The sequence below is a fragment of the Bombina bombina genome, chromosome 11 (assembly GCF_027579735.1).
Source record: "Bombina bombina isolate aBomBom1 chromosome 11, aBomBom1.pri, whole genome shotgun sequence".
NCBI lineage: Eukaryota > Metazoa > Chordata > Amphibia > Anura > Bombinatoridae > Bombina > Bombina bombina.
The window spans coordinates 195,225,286-195,242,785 of record NC_069509.1 but is presented as its reverse complement, the minus strand read 5'-3'; the positions used below and the strand labels follow the sequence as shown (position 1 = coordinate 195,242,785).

The 17,500-nt window shown below is 38.6% G+C and overlaps 1 protein-coding gene across 1 annotated transcript in view; it reads left to right on the top strand.

Moving 5' to 3' along the window:
* TNRC18 (trinucleotide repeat containing 18) overlaps positions 1–17,500 on the top strand; it is a 466,016-nt gene that overhangs the window by 239,142 nt on the left and 209,374 nt on the right. The window contains exons 14-15 of the mRNA XM_053694281.1: positions 2,080–2,419; positions 3,109–3,381. Of these exons, the coding sequence (XP_053550256.1) occupies positions 2,080–2,419; positions 3,109–3,381 (613 nt within the window). The remainder of the gene's footprint in view (positions 1–2,079; positions 2,420–3,108; positions 3,382–17,500) is intronic.

Genomic DNA, 17,500 nt, shown 5'->3' with positions numbered 1-17,500 from the left:
TCTTCACGAAGGTTCTGGCGGCGCTACTTGCAGTGGCAAGAGACATTGCTGTGACATCCTAGTCCAGGCACCGTCGCACAGGATCATTCGAGGGATCTTCTTCTTTTGCTCTCAAGGAAGCCAGTTACTCGTCACATCTACCATAAGGTGTGGAGGACTTGTTCTGGTGTGAGAAGCATAGATATCCTTGGCTTATGGTGAAGGTGCCGCCACTTCCTAAAAGGGACAGATTTCGGGCTTATCATTCTTGTTGCATAGGAGATTCGCTGAGCTCCCTGACATACAATCTTTTGTTCAGGCTCTGTCTAGAATGAGGCCTGTCTTTAGACGGTCTGCTTCCCCATGGAGCTTAAACTTGGTCCTTAAGGTATTGCAGAAGGTTCCGTTTGAGCCTATGCACTCCATTGACATTATGATTCTGTCCTGGAAGGTTCTTTTTCTGTTGGCCATTGAATCGGCACACAGAGTATCTGAACTGGCTGCCTTGCAATGTGATCATCCTTATCTGGTTTTTCATGCGGATAAGGCTGTGCTTCGCACTGGTTTGGGGTTTCTTCCCAACGTGGTGTCTAACCGTAACATCAATCAGGATTGTTCCTTCTTTATGTCCTAGCCCTTCTTCTTCTAAGGAGAGGTTACTTCATAACCTGTATGTGGTTCGTGCCTTAAAGTTCTATCTTCAGGCTACAAAGGATTTCATACATTCTACATCTCGTTTTGTGGTGTATTCAGGGAAGCGCAAGCCTCTTCTACTTCTTTGTCTTTTTGGTTGAGGAGCTTTATTCGCTTGGCTTATGAGACAGCAGGACATAAGCCTCCTCAGAGGATCACGGCTCATTCAACTAGAACTGTGGCTTTGTCTTGGGCCTTCAAGAATGAGGCCTCTATGTAGTCAATTTGTAAGGCAGCGACATGGTCCTCCTTACACACTTTTACAAAGTTTTACAAATTTGACTGTTTTCCTTCTGCGGATGCTGTTTTTGGGAGAAAGATTTTGCGGGCTGTGGTGCCCTCAGATTAGGGTTCGCCTTTTACCCTCCCGGTTTTATTCAGTGTCCTCTAGAGCTTGGGTATATGTTCCCAACAGTAATGAATGAAGCCGTGGACTCTCCTCCCCTTTAGATGGAAAACTTAAATTATGCTTACCTGATAATTTCATTTCCATCGAGGGGAGGAGAGTCCACGGCTCCCACCCTTATCTCCGATGGGCCGACCTAAATTTATTCTTCTGGCACCATTTATACCCTGATGTTTCTCCTACTGTTCCTTGTTCCCTCGGCAGAATGACTGGGGGATGAGCGGAGTGGGGGAGGTATTTAAGCCTTTGGCTGGGGTGTCTTTTCCTCCTCCTGGTGGCCAGGTTCTTAATTCCCAACAGTAATGAATGAAGCCGTGGACTCTCCTCCCCTCGATGGAAATGAAATTATCAGGTAAGCATAATTTTTTTTTTTCCAATAATTTTTTATTGAGGTTAAATATGTAAAATACAGATATATTGAGTTGCAAAAGTCATATACAGATACTAAGAGCGAACATATCAATCACAAAATGAACAATTTTGATACGTCACAGTTGTGTTAAAATAGTAGAAATAAACCTCACATTTTCTATTTTGTTGCATAAAAAAAAAGAAAACTTGTAGTTGCACGTATTACAAATATACATACACATTTTTTTTAATGCTTTCTCAAGTTTTGTTCTTGAAACCCAGAATAATGTAATATATTAACTAGGAAACGTGGCCCCATATACAGTCAAACATTCCAGGAAAAATGTTGCCGAAAGTATTCCTGACCCTAGGGGGAATAGAACAAAGAGATGAAAAATGTATAAGGAGTGGATGGAAGGAGAGAGAGAGGAAAGAAAAAAAAAAAAGAGGGGGGGATAGGGAGCAATTTCTCCAGCTGATTGGTGCTGTCTCAGGGATAAATGAGATTGCATACCCAGTCTATTAATAAGTACTAGCATCATTTGTTTTTAATAAGTAGTGTGTGTCCAACACGGAGGGCTCAGCTATTTGATCCTAAGGCAGTGTAGATATATACAGATTACATGATTTTCTCTGTGTCTTGTCTCTAGGTCCATAGTAAGATCAGAAAGAAAAAGAGAGGCAGTGATCAGGAGCACCTGGCCAGCAAGCTGAACAAGGCTTTATCTCTCACCAAACAGGACAAACTACGGACCACATTCAAGTTTTCAGACAGCAGTGGGGGGGAACACAAAGGGGAAAGGAGCAGCAGATGTTTGTCAGCCCCAGAATCTGGGTCACTCCGGGCCCTGCACCTGCCGCTAGCAACATCCAAAGAAGGTAAAAGCAAAAAGGGCTCAAAAATCAAGAAGATGGAAGCGTTGCTGAAGGTCAAAGAACAAATGAAAGTTACTCACATGGCTGTATCTGAAGTCAGCAGCTGCTCCTACAGTGAGTGATGTTCTGGGGTAGCGTAGCGTCACTTTTGTGCCTTTGTTTTATACTAAGACTCTGTCAGATGAGAACTTTATTTCACTGAATGTTGCTCATTTTCCATAAAATTTGTATATGTATCTCAGCTTCTTATCAGCAGAATTGTTTGTCTGTTTTGTATATTAGGATGTTGTCTATAAAGCTGCATTTCATTCCCAAATCATTCTGAGAAGGTGATGTGATCTGGTCCATTGGTCTTTTTTATGTAACTGTGTATACAAATTATGTAACATCTGATTTTGAGTTGATACTAGAAGTTTTTTTTGTATTTCTGTTGTTAGCTTGGTAGGGAGCAGAGCCCTGTAATCCTTGTCCCAGTCTGCTCTCCCCGTCTTTATTTATTGTACCTCTGTATTGTCACATTACACATAAAGATAATAAGAATACATTTTTATATACATCAGACTGGATCACAGAATTTTCTCTTTTATTATGCTTGGCAATAGGTTTACAGCATCATTATGGGTATTTGAACTTTGTTTCCAGTGGTAGATCAAAATCTGGCGCGTCATGGATTATGTACTGTCCTGCTCTGGTCATCAAGTGTGTTTTCACCAGTTTGAGTTTCTCTGACCTCTTCTTCTAGAAGCTGTTCCTTGCAATGAGGTGTTTTTCCTCTTCGTGTTTAAAATGTTCTTTGGTTTCAGATACAGATACAGAGGAAGATGAGGACTCTCTGAGAGACGGATGGTCCGCACAGCCGCTTGCCAGATCGCGGTCATCCAATATGTATAACATGCTGTCAGGGAAGCCCAGCAAAATTCAGGGATACTTCAGGTCTCCTGGTAATGTCACCTCCAGCTGCGGGACTGTCAGAGCTAAGCAGCCCGTGGGTAGGAAGAGGCCTTTTTGTTTACTGCTGAAGGAGACGGAGGCAGGTTCATCCTTTAGCGACTCCACGGAGGACTCATTTGACCAAGGTTACTAGATTAACAAAGCAAAACAGTGCCATTTGGTATAGGGAGTGGGAGCTGCAGTGGGTGAACTCAGCAATTCCTGATGGCCTTGGGTGGCTGTCTGTGCAATTTGCAGCATAGTCTGCTATGTCCATAGAACCTTTTTGTACTATTGTGCTTATATTATTGGCTCTTTGTGAGCTGTTTTTAATCTCCCATCACCTTTGTTCTTTGCCATGATAAATGTTTTTATGTTGGCATGGAGGTTTCATATGAAAACATGTTTTGTAAATGGAAATAGTGTTGTGTGGGTGTGTGATTTGCTGTTTGTACACAATTTGGTATTTACAAGCTTTATTAAACATATCAGATTCATTTTTAACTAAACCAGTGTGCTTTGTGTCTCTTGCCATGTTCTCTTACTAGACAATATAGGTTTGGCTTCTTTTCATTCTGCTTCCCTTCCTTCCTACCCTTGCATCCCTCTAAGGATGTCTGTATTATGGAAGGAGCCCTGCAGTCACTATTATTCAAATATCCCTGTGGTGTCTGACTATCAGAAGCTTTGGTTTATATAAACGTGACACAGTGTGTACAAACAATGCCTTGTAAGTACTTTCATTAGGTATTGTATAACGTCACTGTCATAGAACAAACCAATGCAAAAGTAATTCTAATAGTTTGATTTTAAGAAGAAAAGCAGCTGATGGAAACACAATGTCTCACTTATTCTGTTTTGACAGCACATGAAGCTAAATCTAATGGGCCTTATCCACTTGGAGAGGTAAAGATTTGCTGCTCATCACCCCCCTGTGTAGAATTGATCCATTCCTTATTAGTACAGGCGCACGTATAGCACTAGATACTTCGAGGATGCTTAGTTTGTAGCGAACATACCAGGGTCCTACTCAGCAAGGCTACCAGTGTGTTGTGCTAGCCCGATAAGTAATAATGTATATAATTAACTTGTCTTTTGTTTAAACAGTTAAATGCTTCACATAAATACTCTGATCCAGTTCTTCAGAGAATACAGTTTTTTTTTTGTCTTCACATAATCTTTTTATGGAAGCAGTTGTGACCCGCAGAATCTGTAGCTGCTACTCATCCTCTCAATATGATAACCGTTAATTCACTAGGTTAGTTATTCATCATGATATTCCTCAAGGAAATCCTCAGCAATATGAATTACTGGCTGAGTTACGTTATTTCTGCTCCAGCAGGTCTACCTGGCCCCCTCAAACTCTAATGCATTGTGGAAAACTGTTCCTCCTGTATAAGGTCCGCTGTCACTTCATTCAAAAAAATTATATATATTGTAGAATTTACGGTTCTCAGACACTTCATAGCCTTTATTATTGGACCTGTTTCTATGAACATATGTTATGTCACGGTTTCAGTGCTTGTGTTATTTGTCATATTAGATCTGCTGGATTGATTTGACTTAAACCAGATTGAAATCCTTTGAGATACAAAAGCATTTATCTTTTCTTTAAGCTTTCAGAGCTATCAGCTTGGTCGTTAGATAATTAGTCTTAAGGACATGAAAGACATTTTGTCTTTAATTCATGACGTCAGGTAAATGATGTATGTTCAGATCCGCTGTAGGTATTAAACCGAGTAATGTCCTTCTCTCCCAGCAAATGCTAATTATGGTCGTCTTTCTCTGCACCCTGAAAAATCCACTCACAAATACTTGGTGTTATGCCTCTGAATCTGCTTGTGTAAGATCCTCTAGTGAACCGTGACAAGAGCCGCCTCTATAAAATGCTCACCAAAAACAAACAAACAAAAACCAGGTAATGGTGTGAAATATATAAAAACAGATATATAGAAAAAGATCAAATGAGAACTGAAAGTTTTATACTAACTGATTTAATTCTCTAATTTATCTCTTCTTCCATCGTTGGAGTCTTAAATCCAGTCCCCTTTACAAACAAATATAACAACTATATATAATAACAAATACAAAATAAAGGGACATTAAACCCATTTTTTTTTTCTTTCATGATCTAGAAAGAGCAGCCATTTTAATCAATTTTCCCATTTACTTCAATTATCTACTTTGCTTGATTTTCCTGATATCCTTTCTATCTAAATAGATTCAGTAGCTGCTGATTGGTGACTGCACATAGCTGCCTCATGTGATTGGCTCACCCATGTGCATTGCTATTTCTTCAACAAAGGATACCTAAAGAATTAAACAAATTTGATAATAGAAGTAAATTGGAATGTTATTTAAAATTGTATTCTGTATCTGAATCATAAAGGGAAACTTTTAGGTTGCATTTTCCTTTTCATGTAGTAATGATGTACTCCTTGAATGGTTTATTACCAACAATTAATGATATCACCCTGTACATTAGGAGGAATTAGAGGAATGTTGGTATGAAAAGGAATATCTCATATAAATTAAATGAGTTCAGTGAGTTAAAGGGACACTGAACCCACATTTTTTCTTTCATAATTCAGATAGAGCATGAAATTTTAAGCAACTTTCTAATTTACTCAAATTATCAAATTGTCTTTATTCTCTTGGTATCTTTATTTGAAATGCAAGAATGTAAGTTTAGATGCCGGCCCATTTTTGGTGATCAACCAATAAAAAAAATGCTGTTCAGAGTCTGAACCAAAAAAAAACACCTTAGATGCCTTCTTTTTCAAATAAAGATAGCAAGAGAACAAAGAAAAATGTATAATAGGAGTAAATTAGAAAGTTGCTTAAAATTGCTGCTATATCTGAATCACGAAAGAAACATTTTGGGTTCATTGTCCCTTTAAGTCTGAGAAATGTTTCTTTAGCTAAAATGTGTAAAACCTTTTAATAATCTTTTTATCTTAGCTTGTCCCACATCTTCAATAATATTTTGATATATTCTACTCTATTGGCCATTGTTTTTTTGTTGTTTTTGGTGTGTAGTTGGCCTTGGTTTTTTGTTGTTTTTGGTGTGTAGTTGGCCTTTGTTTTTTGTTGTTTTTGGTGTGTAGTTGGCCTTGTTTTTTTGTTGTTTTTGGTGTGTAGTTGGCCTTGTTTGTTTGTTGTCTTTGGTGTGTAGTTGGCCTTGTTTTTTTGGTGTGTAGTTGGCCTTGGTTTTTTGTTGTTTTTGGTGTGTAGTTGGTCTTGTTTGTTTGTTGTCTTTGGTGTGTAGTTGGCCTTGTTTTTTTGGTGTGTAGTTGGCCTTGTTTGTTGTCTTTGGTGTGTAGTTGGCCTTGTTTGTTGTCTTTGGTGTGTAGTTGGCCTTGTTTGTTTGTTGTCTTTGGTGTGTAGTTGGCCTTGGTTTTTTGGTGTGTAGTTGGCCTTGGTTTTTTGTTGTCTTTGGTGTGTAGTTGGCCTTGTTTGTTTGTTGTCTTTGGTGTGTATTTGGCCTTGTTTTTTTGGTGTGTAGTTGGCCTTGGTTTTTTGTTGTTTTTGGTGTGTAGTTGGTCTTGTTTGTTTGTTGTCTTTGGTGTGTAGTTGGCCTTGGTTTTTTGGTGTGTAGTTGGCCTTGTTTGTTTGTCTTTGGTGTGTAGTTGGCCTTGTTTGTTGTCTTTGGTGTGTAGTTGGCCTTGTTTGTTTGTTGTCTTTGGTGTGTAGTTGGCCTTGGTTTTTTGGTGTGTAGTTGGCCTTGTTTTTTTGTTGTCTTTGGTGTGTAGTTGGCCTTGTTTGTTTGTTGTCTTTGGTGTGTATTTGGCCTTGTTTTTTTGGTGTGTAGTTGGCCTTGGTTTTTTGTTGTTTTTGGTGTGTAGTTGGTCTTGTTTGTTTGTTGTCTTTGGTGTGTAGTTGGCCTTGGTTTTTTGGTGTGTAGTTGTCCTTGTTTTTTTGTTGTCTTTGGTGTGTATTTGGTCTTTTTTTTTTTTTTTTTTTTTTGTGTCTAGTTGGTCTTGGTTTTTTGTTGTTTTTGTGTGCACTTTGGATATAAGGACCTTGGACGGGTATTTGGAGGATTTTGCACAGACCAGCATAATACACCTGTTAGAAATCAATGTGAGGCAGCAAAAGACATAGATAACAATGAATAGCATTGTCTGAGAGCTGAGGATATTGCGCTGTTACCTACTGTGAGCGGATTGGACCACATACTTTTGTCCAATATCTTTTATTAAAGGACCAGTCAACACAGTAGATTTGCATAATCAACAAATGCAAGATAACAAGACTATGCAATAGCACTTAGTCTGAACTTTAAATGAGTAGTAGATTTTTTTTTTTCTGACAATTTTAAACGTTATATCTATTTCCACTCCCCCTGTACCATGTGACAGCCATTCACAAATGCATACACGTACCATGTGACAGCCATCAGCCATTCACAAATGCATACACGTACCATGTGACAGCCATCAGCCATTCACAAATGCATACACGTACCATGTGACAGCCATCAGCCATTCACAAATGCATAAACGTACCATGTGACAGCCATTCACAAATGCATACACACTTATTCTTGCACATGCTCAGTAGGAGCAGGTTATGATTTTTTGTATAAAGCACAATTTATTTCCAAATTTCCTTTGTTGATGCTTTCTACTCTTTTCTTTATCACCCCACTGGTTGGCTATTCGTTAAACTGAATTGTGGGTGTGGTGAGGGGTGTATTTATAGGCAATTTGAGGTTTGGGAAACTTTGCCCTCCTGGTAGGATTGTATATCCCAATGTCACTAGCTCATGGACTCTTGCCAATATGAAAGAAATGAATTTATCAGGTAAGTTCTTACATAAATTATGTTTTTGCACAATCTGATAAGGAAAGCAAAAAAACTGCATGCCCCATCTCAATCATGAAAGTTTCATTTTGACTTTAGAGTTCCTATATGCAACATGAATATTCAGTGTAAATATTTATTCTCATTGAATTAACTTCTACAGGAGTCAGTATTCAAATGTACTATTTGAATATTAAAACTCATTTTACAGTCCAAATATAAAATCACTACATTCTCCTGCGTCTAGCAAGGCTTTAAAGTACACAGTAATGAAGGAAAACAGAACATGAAGATATTTGTGCTAAATACTATTTGATAATAGTTCTTAAAAAAAGTTATTTAGTGAGATTATATGATGGGGATACATTTAAATACCTAACAAGCCAAAGATGAAAGACTATGAGGGCGGTTATCAAGCTGAGGCAGACAGGGCGCACATACGAAGCCCTGTCAGCCGCAGCTCGCCTCTGTCAGGCTGAATTCCCCTGGCTATTTTGCGCTCGTGTGCAATCCCGCCCCCTGCCCGTGCATAGCCAATCATGCGTAGGCAGGAGCTGTCAATTTCCCCGGTCGGACTAGACCGCAGAGATTACATTTCGCCACTTTAGAGGTGGCGAAAGATTAGGGAAGCAGCGGTCTGATGACCGCTGCTTGTTAAATACGGCATGCAGGTTCTCTTGTGAGAACCTGCAGCCGTAGTGAGTCGAAAGGCTTGCAAAGCCTTTGATAAATCTGTAGGCCTGAACTAAAGCAAATGCAAGCACAATAAGGCAGGGCATTAGTGTATTAGCCCGAAGGCTTACAAGCAAAAGACCTTTGTACAAATCCATAAGGCTAAGAGTACCCTAATTTTTTCCCCCGTAACAACCCCTCAATAATAGCCACCTTCCCTGAGACAACAATGGCACCTAGTAACAAGCTATACACAAAGGGCGCCACAATAGTGCATTAGCATGAAAAGACTTCAGTGAATCATAAAGAAGTAAATGAAACTCACTCAGTTTAAAGCATCTAATCTCAATGTTGTAGATAACACAAGCTGTATATTCTAATAAACTGCCAGCTCACTTAACCTTGGTCCCCTTGCCCACTGGTCTGAGAATCATGATCCAGCTTTGCAATCATATATAAAGGATGGCAACAGAATTAAAGGGACACTAAAGTCAAAATGAAAATTCCTGCATTCAGACAGAGCATAACCTCTATTTCCAGTTCCTTTTTGCTCAGTCTTTATGTATGAACTTATGCTGAGGCATACCAACCTGTGCAGAAGAGCTTTCTATCCGACATCACTTTACCATCTCTAGTTATCTCACCGACTGCTGTGTTTGAATCTGCTATTTGCCATTAAAGATAAAAAATATAATAAAAGTATTTATTTCTATCTTGGTGTCTGGGACGTTCCTATAACACAGTGTATATGTATATTAGTCTTTAATTGGCTGAAGGCAGGGAAATGAATATCTCTGTCAGAATAAGATGTAATATTAATTTGCTATTGCTTTTTATTGTGCAATTCTACTGTACTTAAAGGGACATTACACACTAGATTTTTTTTGCATAAATGTGTTGTAGATCTATTTATATAGCCTATACAGCTTTTTTTTTTAAATGTATAGTTTTGCTTTTTTTAAATAACAGTGCAGATTTTCAGAGAAAGTTTTAGGAGAATACTGATGTATACCTACTCCAGCTTGCTCCTGTTTGTGTTAGGAGTCTTTTCATATGCAGAGGAAGGGGGAGTGTCTGCTATTTGCCACTTTCGGTGGGTGTTCCAGCTACCTTTTTAACATTGCTAAACTGGGAGCTTCTAAGTAAGTTTTTTTTAACATTTTTATACTGGATCTTTATATCAGTATCTGTGCATCTTATTCTTTATAGTAGTGTCTATTACATGCAGTTATATGACAATTGGAGTATACTTTCCCTTTAATGGTCCTTTAAATCCAAACCACAAAAGCCAGTACAGGATGCTCTGAATTTGGTAGATTTTTATTCTGCAGTTAGTGCAGTTTTGATACTAAATGGCTTCTTGTTGACCCTGACTAGATATTGTGTTATGTGCAGAGAGGACGTACTACATAGCAGCAGCTCAGTAATTCGCCAAGGTCAGAGGAGCCTGCAGCTGTGTGTGCTCGGCGAGTGCAAGTAGCCAATGAGGATACAGAATTATATTTAAGCGTATGCAGACCAGGACATTATTTAACATAGTCTGTTTAGCCCGTTATGTATTTGTGTCTTACAAGACAATTAGGTTACCCACAAGAGACGGCACATTTCCTGCAAACCCTGTCCTCACATTCTAACAGACAATCTCACCAACCAGCAAATAACAGGACCACAAAATGCTCTTCCTTTCTGTTCATCAAATGTGTTGTACTTCTTTATATGTAACATTTGCAAAAACTGGGGACACTGCATTCTAGTGTGGATAGACCAATAGGGAAACATCACAATGTCCAGGATTTGAAAGTAACATATTGAAAAGGAAGTTCAGGTCCAAATAGAAAGAAGGATTTGGGAATACTCATTCACAGACATATTTAACTCTTTCAATATAGGATGGAGCCTGACCCATGGCTTTATGAAGTCATAATTCCGAGGGAAATGGTAAATCTAATTTTTGATATTAAACACTCCGTATTTAATAACTCAGATTAATGTACAATACCCCCTACACGGGGTAGACAGACGCATCGTCCTGCTCTCTGTGATTCCAAACAAACATCTTCACACATAAACACAGCAAATGCTCATGCATTACAGATATAAATGCATATACCTTACCCTGTATATAAATATGACTGAGCTTCACTTGTACATCACAATGCCTGACGAAGGGACCTCGGTGTCCTGAAAGCTTAAAACTGTATCCACTATTAGTTATCTATTAAAGGTATCACCTGTATGTCGCTTTTGTTTTGTTTTTTTCTTACATAGGTTTTTTACTTTTTGTTTAATACACTGCTAACACGGTACCATTCTTTTCTGTAATTTACCTAAAATATACGTCCTATACCGCAACCTCTGTACCCAGCTCTACGGAATTTGGTGGCGCCATACAAATAAATAATAATAATAAAAATACAAGAAACCTAAATAGAATTGTGATCTGACCAAAACAGTAACATGTTTTCTGTTGACCCCAAGAACCTGGAAATATTGGATGAATAGGAATATAGAGATAAGTATCTGTCTCATCTATAGTGGTCAAATCAAACGTGAATGAAGAATTGATGCTGTTTTGAAGACAAATATTGATTTGATTTTTCTTCTTTTCACTCGCTGGCATTTTGTTATAGTGATGGCAAAAACAGATCCGGAATGTTAGCAGTATTGTAGATAGAGTTTCATTCATCAGATGTAATGAAGTTGTGCTATAACTTACTTTTTAATATAGATATGAAATTAAAATACTCCACTACCCGCTTCAAAAGTAAATTTTTTCTCTGAGCTAATGGTTTAAATTGTTCTCCAATTAGCACCATAGCTACAAAAAAGCACCCAAAAGGGGAGAGTGCTGATTGGACAACAACTGAAACCCTTAGCTCACAGAAAAAGTTACTTTTGAAGTGGGCGGTGAAGCACAGGGTATTTGAATTTCATATCTATATTAAAAAGTAAGTATAGCACAACTTCATTACATCTGATGAATGAAACTCTTATCTACAATACTGCTAACATTCCGGATCTGTTTTTGCCATCACTATAACAAAATGCCAGCGAGTGAAAAGAAGAAAAATCAAATCAATATTTGTCTTCAAAACAGCATCAATTCTTCATTCACGTTTGATTTGACCACTATAGATGAGACAGATACTTATCTCTATATTCCTATTCATCCAGATATTTCCAGGTTCTTGGGGTCAACAGAAAAACATGTTTACTGTTTTGGTCAGATCACAATTCTATTTAGGTTTCTTGTATTTTTATTATTATTATTTATTTGTATGGCGCCACCAAATTCCGTAGAGCTGGGTACAGAGGTTGCGGTATAGGACGTATATTTTAGGTAAATTACAGAAAAAGAATGGTACCGTGTTAGCAGTGTATTAAACAAAAAGTAAAAAACCTATGTAAGAAAAAAACAAAACAAAAGCGACATACAGGTGATACCTTTAATAGATAACTAATAGTGGATACAGTTTTAAGCTTTCAGGACACCGAGGTCCCTTCGTCAGGCATTGTGATGTACAAGTGAAGCTCAGTCATATTTATATACAGGGTAAGGTATATGCATTTATATCTGTAATGCATGAGCATTTGCTGTGTTTATGTGTGAAGATGTTTGTTTGGAATCACAGAGAGCAGGACGATGCGTCTGTCTACCCCGTGTAGGGGGTATTGTACATTAATCTGAGTTATTAAATACGGAGTGTTTAATATCAAGAAATTAGATTTACCATTTCCCTCGGAATTATGACTTCATAAAGCCATGGGTCAGGCTCCATCCTATATTGAAAGAGTTAAATATGTCTGTGAATGAGTATTCCCAAATCCTTCTTTCTATTTGGGACCTGAACTTCCTTTTCAATATTGTTACTTTCAAATCCTGGACATTGTGATGTTTCCCTATTGGTCTATCCACACTAGAATGCAGTGTCCCCAGTTTTTGCAAATGTTATATAAAGAAGTACAACACATTTGATGAACAGAAAGGAAGAGCATTTTGTGGTCCTGTTATTTGCTGGTTGGTGAGATTGTCTGTTAGAATGTGAGGACAGGGTTTGCAGGAAATGTGCCGTCTCTTGTGGGTAACCTAATTGTCTTGTAAGACACAAATACATAACGGGCTAAACAGACTATGTTAAATAATGTCCTGGTCTGCATACGCTTAAATATAATTCTGTATCCTCATTGGCTACTTGCACTCGCCGAGCACACACAGCTGCAGGCTCCTCTGACCTTGGCGAATTACTGAGCTGCTGCTATGTAGTACGTCCTCTCTGCACATAACACAATATCTAGTCAGGGTCAACAAGAAGCCATTTAGTATCAAAACTGCACTAACTGCAGAATAAAAATCTACCAAATTCAGAGCATCCTGTACTGGCTTTTGTGGTTTGGATTTAAAGGACCATTAAAGGGAAAGTATACTCCAATTGTCATATAACTGCATGTAATAGACACTACTATAAAGAATAAGATGCACAGATACTGATATAAAGATCCAGTATAAAAATGTTAAAAAAAACTTACTTAGAAGCTCCCAGTTTAGCAATGTTAAAAAGGTAGCTGGAACACCCACCGAAAGTGGCAAATAGCAGACACTCCCCTTCCTCTGCATATGAAAGACTCCTAACACAAACAGGAGCAAGCTGGAGTAGGTATACATCAGTATTCTCCTAAAACTTTCTCTGAAAATCTGCACTGTTATTTAAAAATAAGCAAAACTATACATTTAAAAAAAAAGCTGTATAGGCTATATAAATAGATCTACAACACATTTATGCAAAAAAAATCTAGTGTGTAATGTCCCTTTAAGTACAGTAGAATTGCACAATAAAAAGCAATAGCAAATTAATATTACATCTTATTCTGACAGAGATATTCATTTCCCTGCCTTCAGCCAATTAAAGACTAATATACATATACACTGTGTTATAGGAACGTCCCAGACACCAAGATAGAAATAAATACTTTTATTATATTTTTTATCTTTAATGGCAAATAGCAGATTCAAACACAGCAGTCGGTGAGATAACTAGAGATGGTAAAGTGATGTCGGATAGAAAGCTCTTCTGCACAGGTTGGTATGCCTCAGCATAAGTTCATACATAAAGACTGAGCAAAAAGGAACTGGAAATAGAGGTTATGCTCTGTCTGAATGCAGGAATTTTCATTTTGACTTTAGTGTCCCTTTAATTCTGTTGCCATCCTTTATATATGATTGCAAAGCTGGATCATGATTCTCAGACCAGTGGGCAAGGGGACCAAGGTTAAGTGAGCTGGCAGTTTATTAGAATATACAGCTTGTGTTATCTACAACATTGAGATTAGATGCTTTAAACTGAGTGAGTTTCATTTACTTCTTTATGATTCACTGAAGTCTTTTCATGCTAATGCACTATTGTGGCGCCCTTTGTGTATAGCTTGTTACTAGGTGCCATTGTTGTCTCAGGGAAGGTGGCTATTATTGAGGGGTTGTTACGGGGGAAAAAATTAGGGTACTCTTAGCCTTATGGATTTGTACAAAGGTCTTTTGCTTGTAAGCCTTCGGGCTAATACACTAATGCCCTGCCTTATTGTGCTTGCATTTGCTTTAGTTCAGGCCTACAGATTTATCAAAGGCTTTGCAAGCCTTTCGACTCACTACGGCTGCAGGTTCTCACAAGAGAACCTGCATGCCGTATTTAACAAGCAGCGGTCATCAGACCGCTGCTTCCCTAATCTTTCGCCACCTCTAAAGTGGCGAAATGTAATCTCTGCGGTCTAGTCCGACCGGGGAAATTGACAGCTCCTGCCTACGCATGATTGGCTATGCACGGGCAGGGGGCGGGATTGCACACGAGCGCAAAATAGCCAGGGGAATTCAGCCTGACAGAGGCGAGCTGCGGCTGACAGGGCTTCGTATGTGCGCCCCTGTCTGCCTCAGCTTGATAACCGCCCTCATAGTCTTTCATCTTTGGCTTGTTAGGTATTTAAATGTATCCCCCATCATATAATCTCACTAATAACTTTTTTTAAGAACTATTATCAAATAGTATTTAGCAACAATATCTTCATGTTCTGTTTTCCTTCATTACTGTGTACTTTAAAGCCTTGCTAGACCGCAGGAGAATGTAGTGATTTTATATTTGGACTGTAAAATGAGTTTTAATATTCAAATAGTACATTTGAATACTGACTCCTGTAGAAGTTATTCAATGAGAATAAATATATACACTGAATATTCATGTTGCATATAGGAACTCTAAAGTCAAAATGAAACTTTTCATGATTGAGATGGGGCATGCAGTTTTTTTGCTTTCCTTATCAGATTGTGCAAAAACATAATTTATGTAAGAACTTACCTGATAAATTCATTTCTTTCATATTGGCAAGAGTCCCATGAGCTAGTGACATGGGATATACAATCCTACCAGGAGGGGCAAAGTTTCCCAAACCTCAAATTGCCTATAAATACACCCCTCACCACACCCACAATTCAGTTTAACGAATAGCCAACCAGTGGGGTGATAATGAAAAGAGTAGAAAGCATCAACAAAGAAATTTGGAAATAATTGTGCTTTATACAAAAAATCATAACCACCATAAAAAGGGTGGGCGTCATGGACTCTTGCCAATATGAAAGAAATTAATTTATCAGTAAGTTCTTACATAAATTATGTTTTCTTTCATGTAATTGGCAAGAGTCCATGAGCTAGTGACATATGGGATATCAATACCCAAGATGTGGAGTCTTCCACTCAAGAGTCACTAGAGAGGGAGGGAATAAAAATACAAACAGCCATATTCCGCTGAAAAATTAATCCACAACCCAAAAAAATAAGTTTATTTCATTTTTGAAAGAAAAAAAACTTAAAACAAAAGCAGAAGAATCAAACTGAAACAGCTGCCCTGAAGAACTTTTCTACCAAAATGTATGCAAAGAGGACCAAGTCGCCGCTTTCCAAATCTGATCAACTGAAGCTTCATTCTTAAAAGCCCACGAAGTGGAGGACTGATCTAGTAGAATGAGCTGTAATTCTCTGAGGCGGGGCCTGACCCGACTCCAAATAAGCTTGATGAATCAAAAGTTTCAACCAAGAAGCCAAGGAAATAGCAGAATCCTTCTGACCTTTCCTAGGACCCAGAAATAAAAACAAATAGACTGAAGTCTTCCTGAAATCTTTAGTAGCTTCCACATAATATTTCAAAGTTTTACCACATCCAAAGAATGTAAGGATCCTCTCCAAAGAATTGCTTAGGATTAGGACATAAGGAAGGGACAACAATTTCTCTACTAATGTTGTTAGAATTCAACCTTAGGTAAAAATTGAAAAGAAGTCCGCAAGACTGCCCTTATCCTGATGAAAATTCAGAAAAGGAGACTCACAAGAAAGAGCAGATAGCTCAGAAACTCTTCTAGCAGAAAGAGATAGCCAAAAGGAACAACACTTTCCAAGAAAGTAGTTTTAATGTCCAAAGAATGCATAGGCTCAAATTGAGGAGCCTGTAAAGCCTTCAGAACCAAGGAGGAGAAATTGATTTAATGACAGGCTTAATATGAACTAAAGCCTGTACAAAACAGTGAATATCAGGAAGTATAGCAATCTTTCTGTGAAACAAAACAGAAAGAGCGGAGATTTGACCTTTTCAAGGAACTTGCAGACAAACCCTTATCCAAACCATCCTGAAGGAACTGTTAAATTCTAGGAATTCTAAAAGAATTGCCAGGAGAATTTATGAGAAGAACACCATGAAATGTAAGTCTTCCAAACTCTATAATAAAACTTTCTAGAGACAGATTTACGAGCTTGTAACATAGTATTAATCACTGAGTTAGAGAAACTCTATGACTTGGAACTAAGCGTTCAATTTCCATACCTTCAAATTTAATGATTTGAGATCCTGATGGAAAAATGGGCCTTGAGATAGAAAGGTCTGGCCTTAACGGAAGTGTCAAGGTGGCAACTGGACATCCGAACCGGATCCCGCATACCAAAACCTGTGTGGCCATGATGGAGCCACCAGCAACACAAAAGACTGTTCCAATGATGATTTTGGAGATCACTCTTGGAAGGAGAACTAGAGGCGGGAAGATGTAAGCAGGATGATAACACCAAGGAAGTGTCAGTGCATCCACTGCTTCCGCCTGAACATCCCTGGACCTGGACAGGTATCTGGGAATTTTCTTGTTTAGATGAGAGGCCATGAGATCTATCTCTGGAAGACCCCACATCTGAACAATCTGAGAAAACACATCTGGATGGAGAGACCTCTCACCTGGATGTAAAGGTCTGGCGGTTGAGATAATCCGCCTCCCAATTGTCTACACCTGGGATATGCACCGCAGAGATTAGACAGGAGCTGGTTTCCGCCCAAGCAAGTATCCGAGATACTTCTTTCATAGCTTGGGGACTGTGAATCCCACCCTGATGATTGACATACACCACAGTTGTGATATTGTCTGAAACAAATGAATGGTTCTCTCTTTAGCAGAGGCCAAAACTGAAGAGCCCTGAGAATTGCACGGAGTTCTAAAATATTTATTGGTAATCTCGCCTCTTGAGATTTCCAAACCCCTTGTGCTGTCAGAGATCCCCAAACAGCTCCCCAACCTGAAAGACTCGCATCTGTTGAGATTACAGTCCAGGTTGGCCGAACAAAAGAAGCCCCTTAAACCAAACGACTGGTGATCTAATCCACCATGTCAGAGAGTGTCGTACATTGGGATTCAAGGATATTAATTGTGATATCTTTGTATAATCCCTGCACCATTGATTTCACATGAGACCTCTACAGCTTTGCATGATG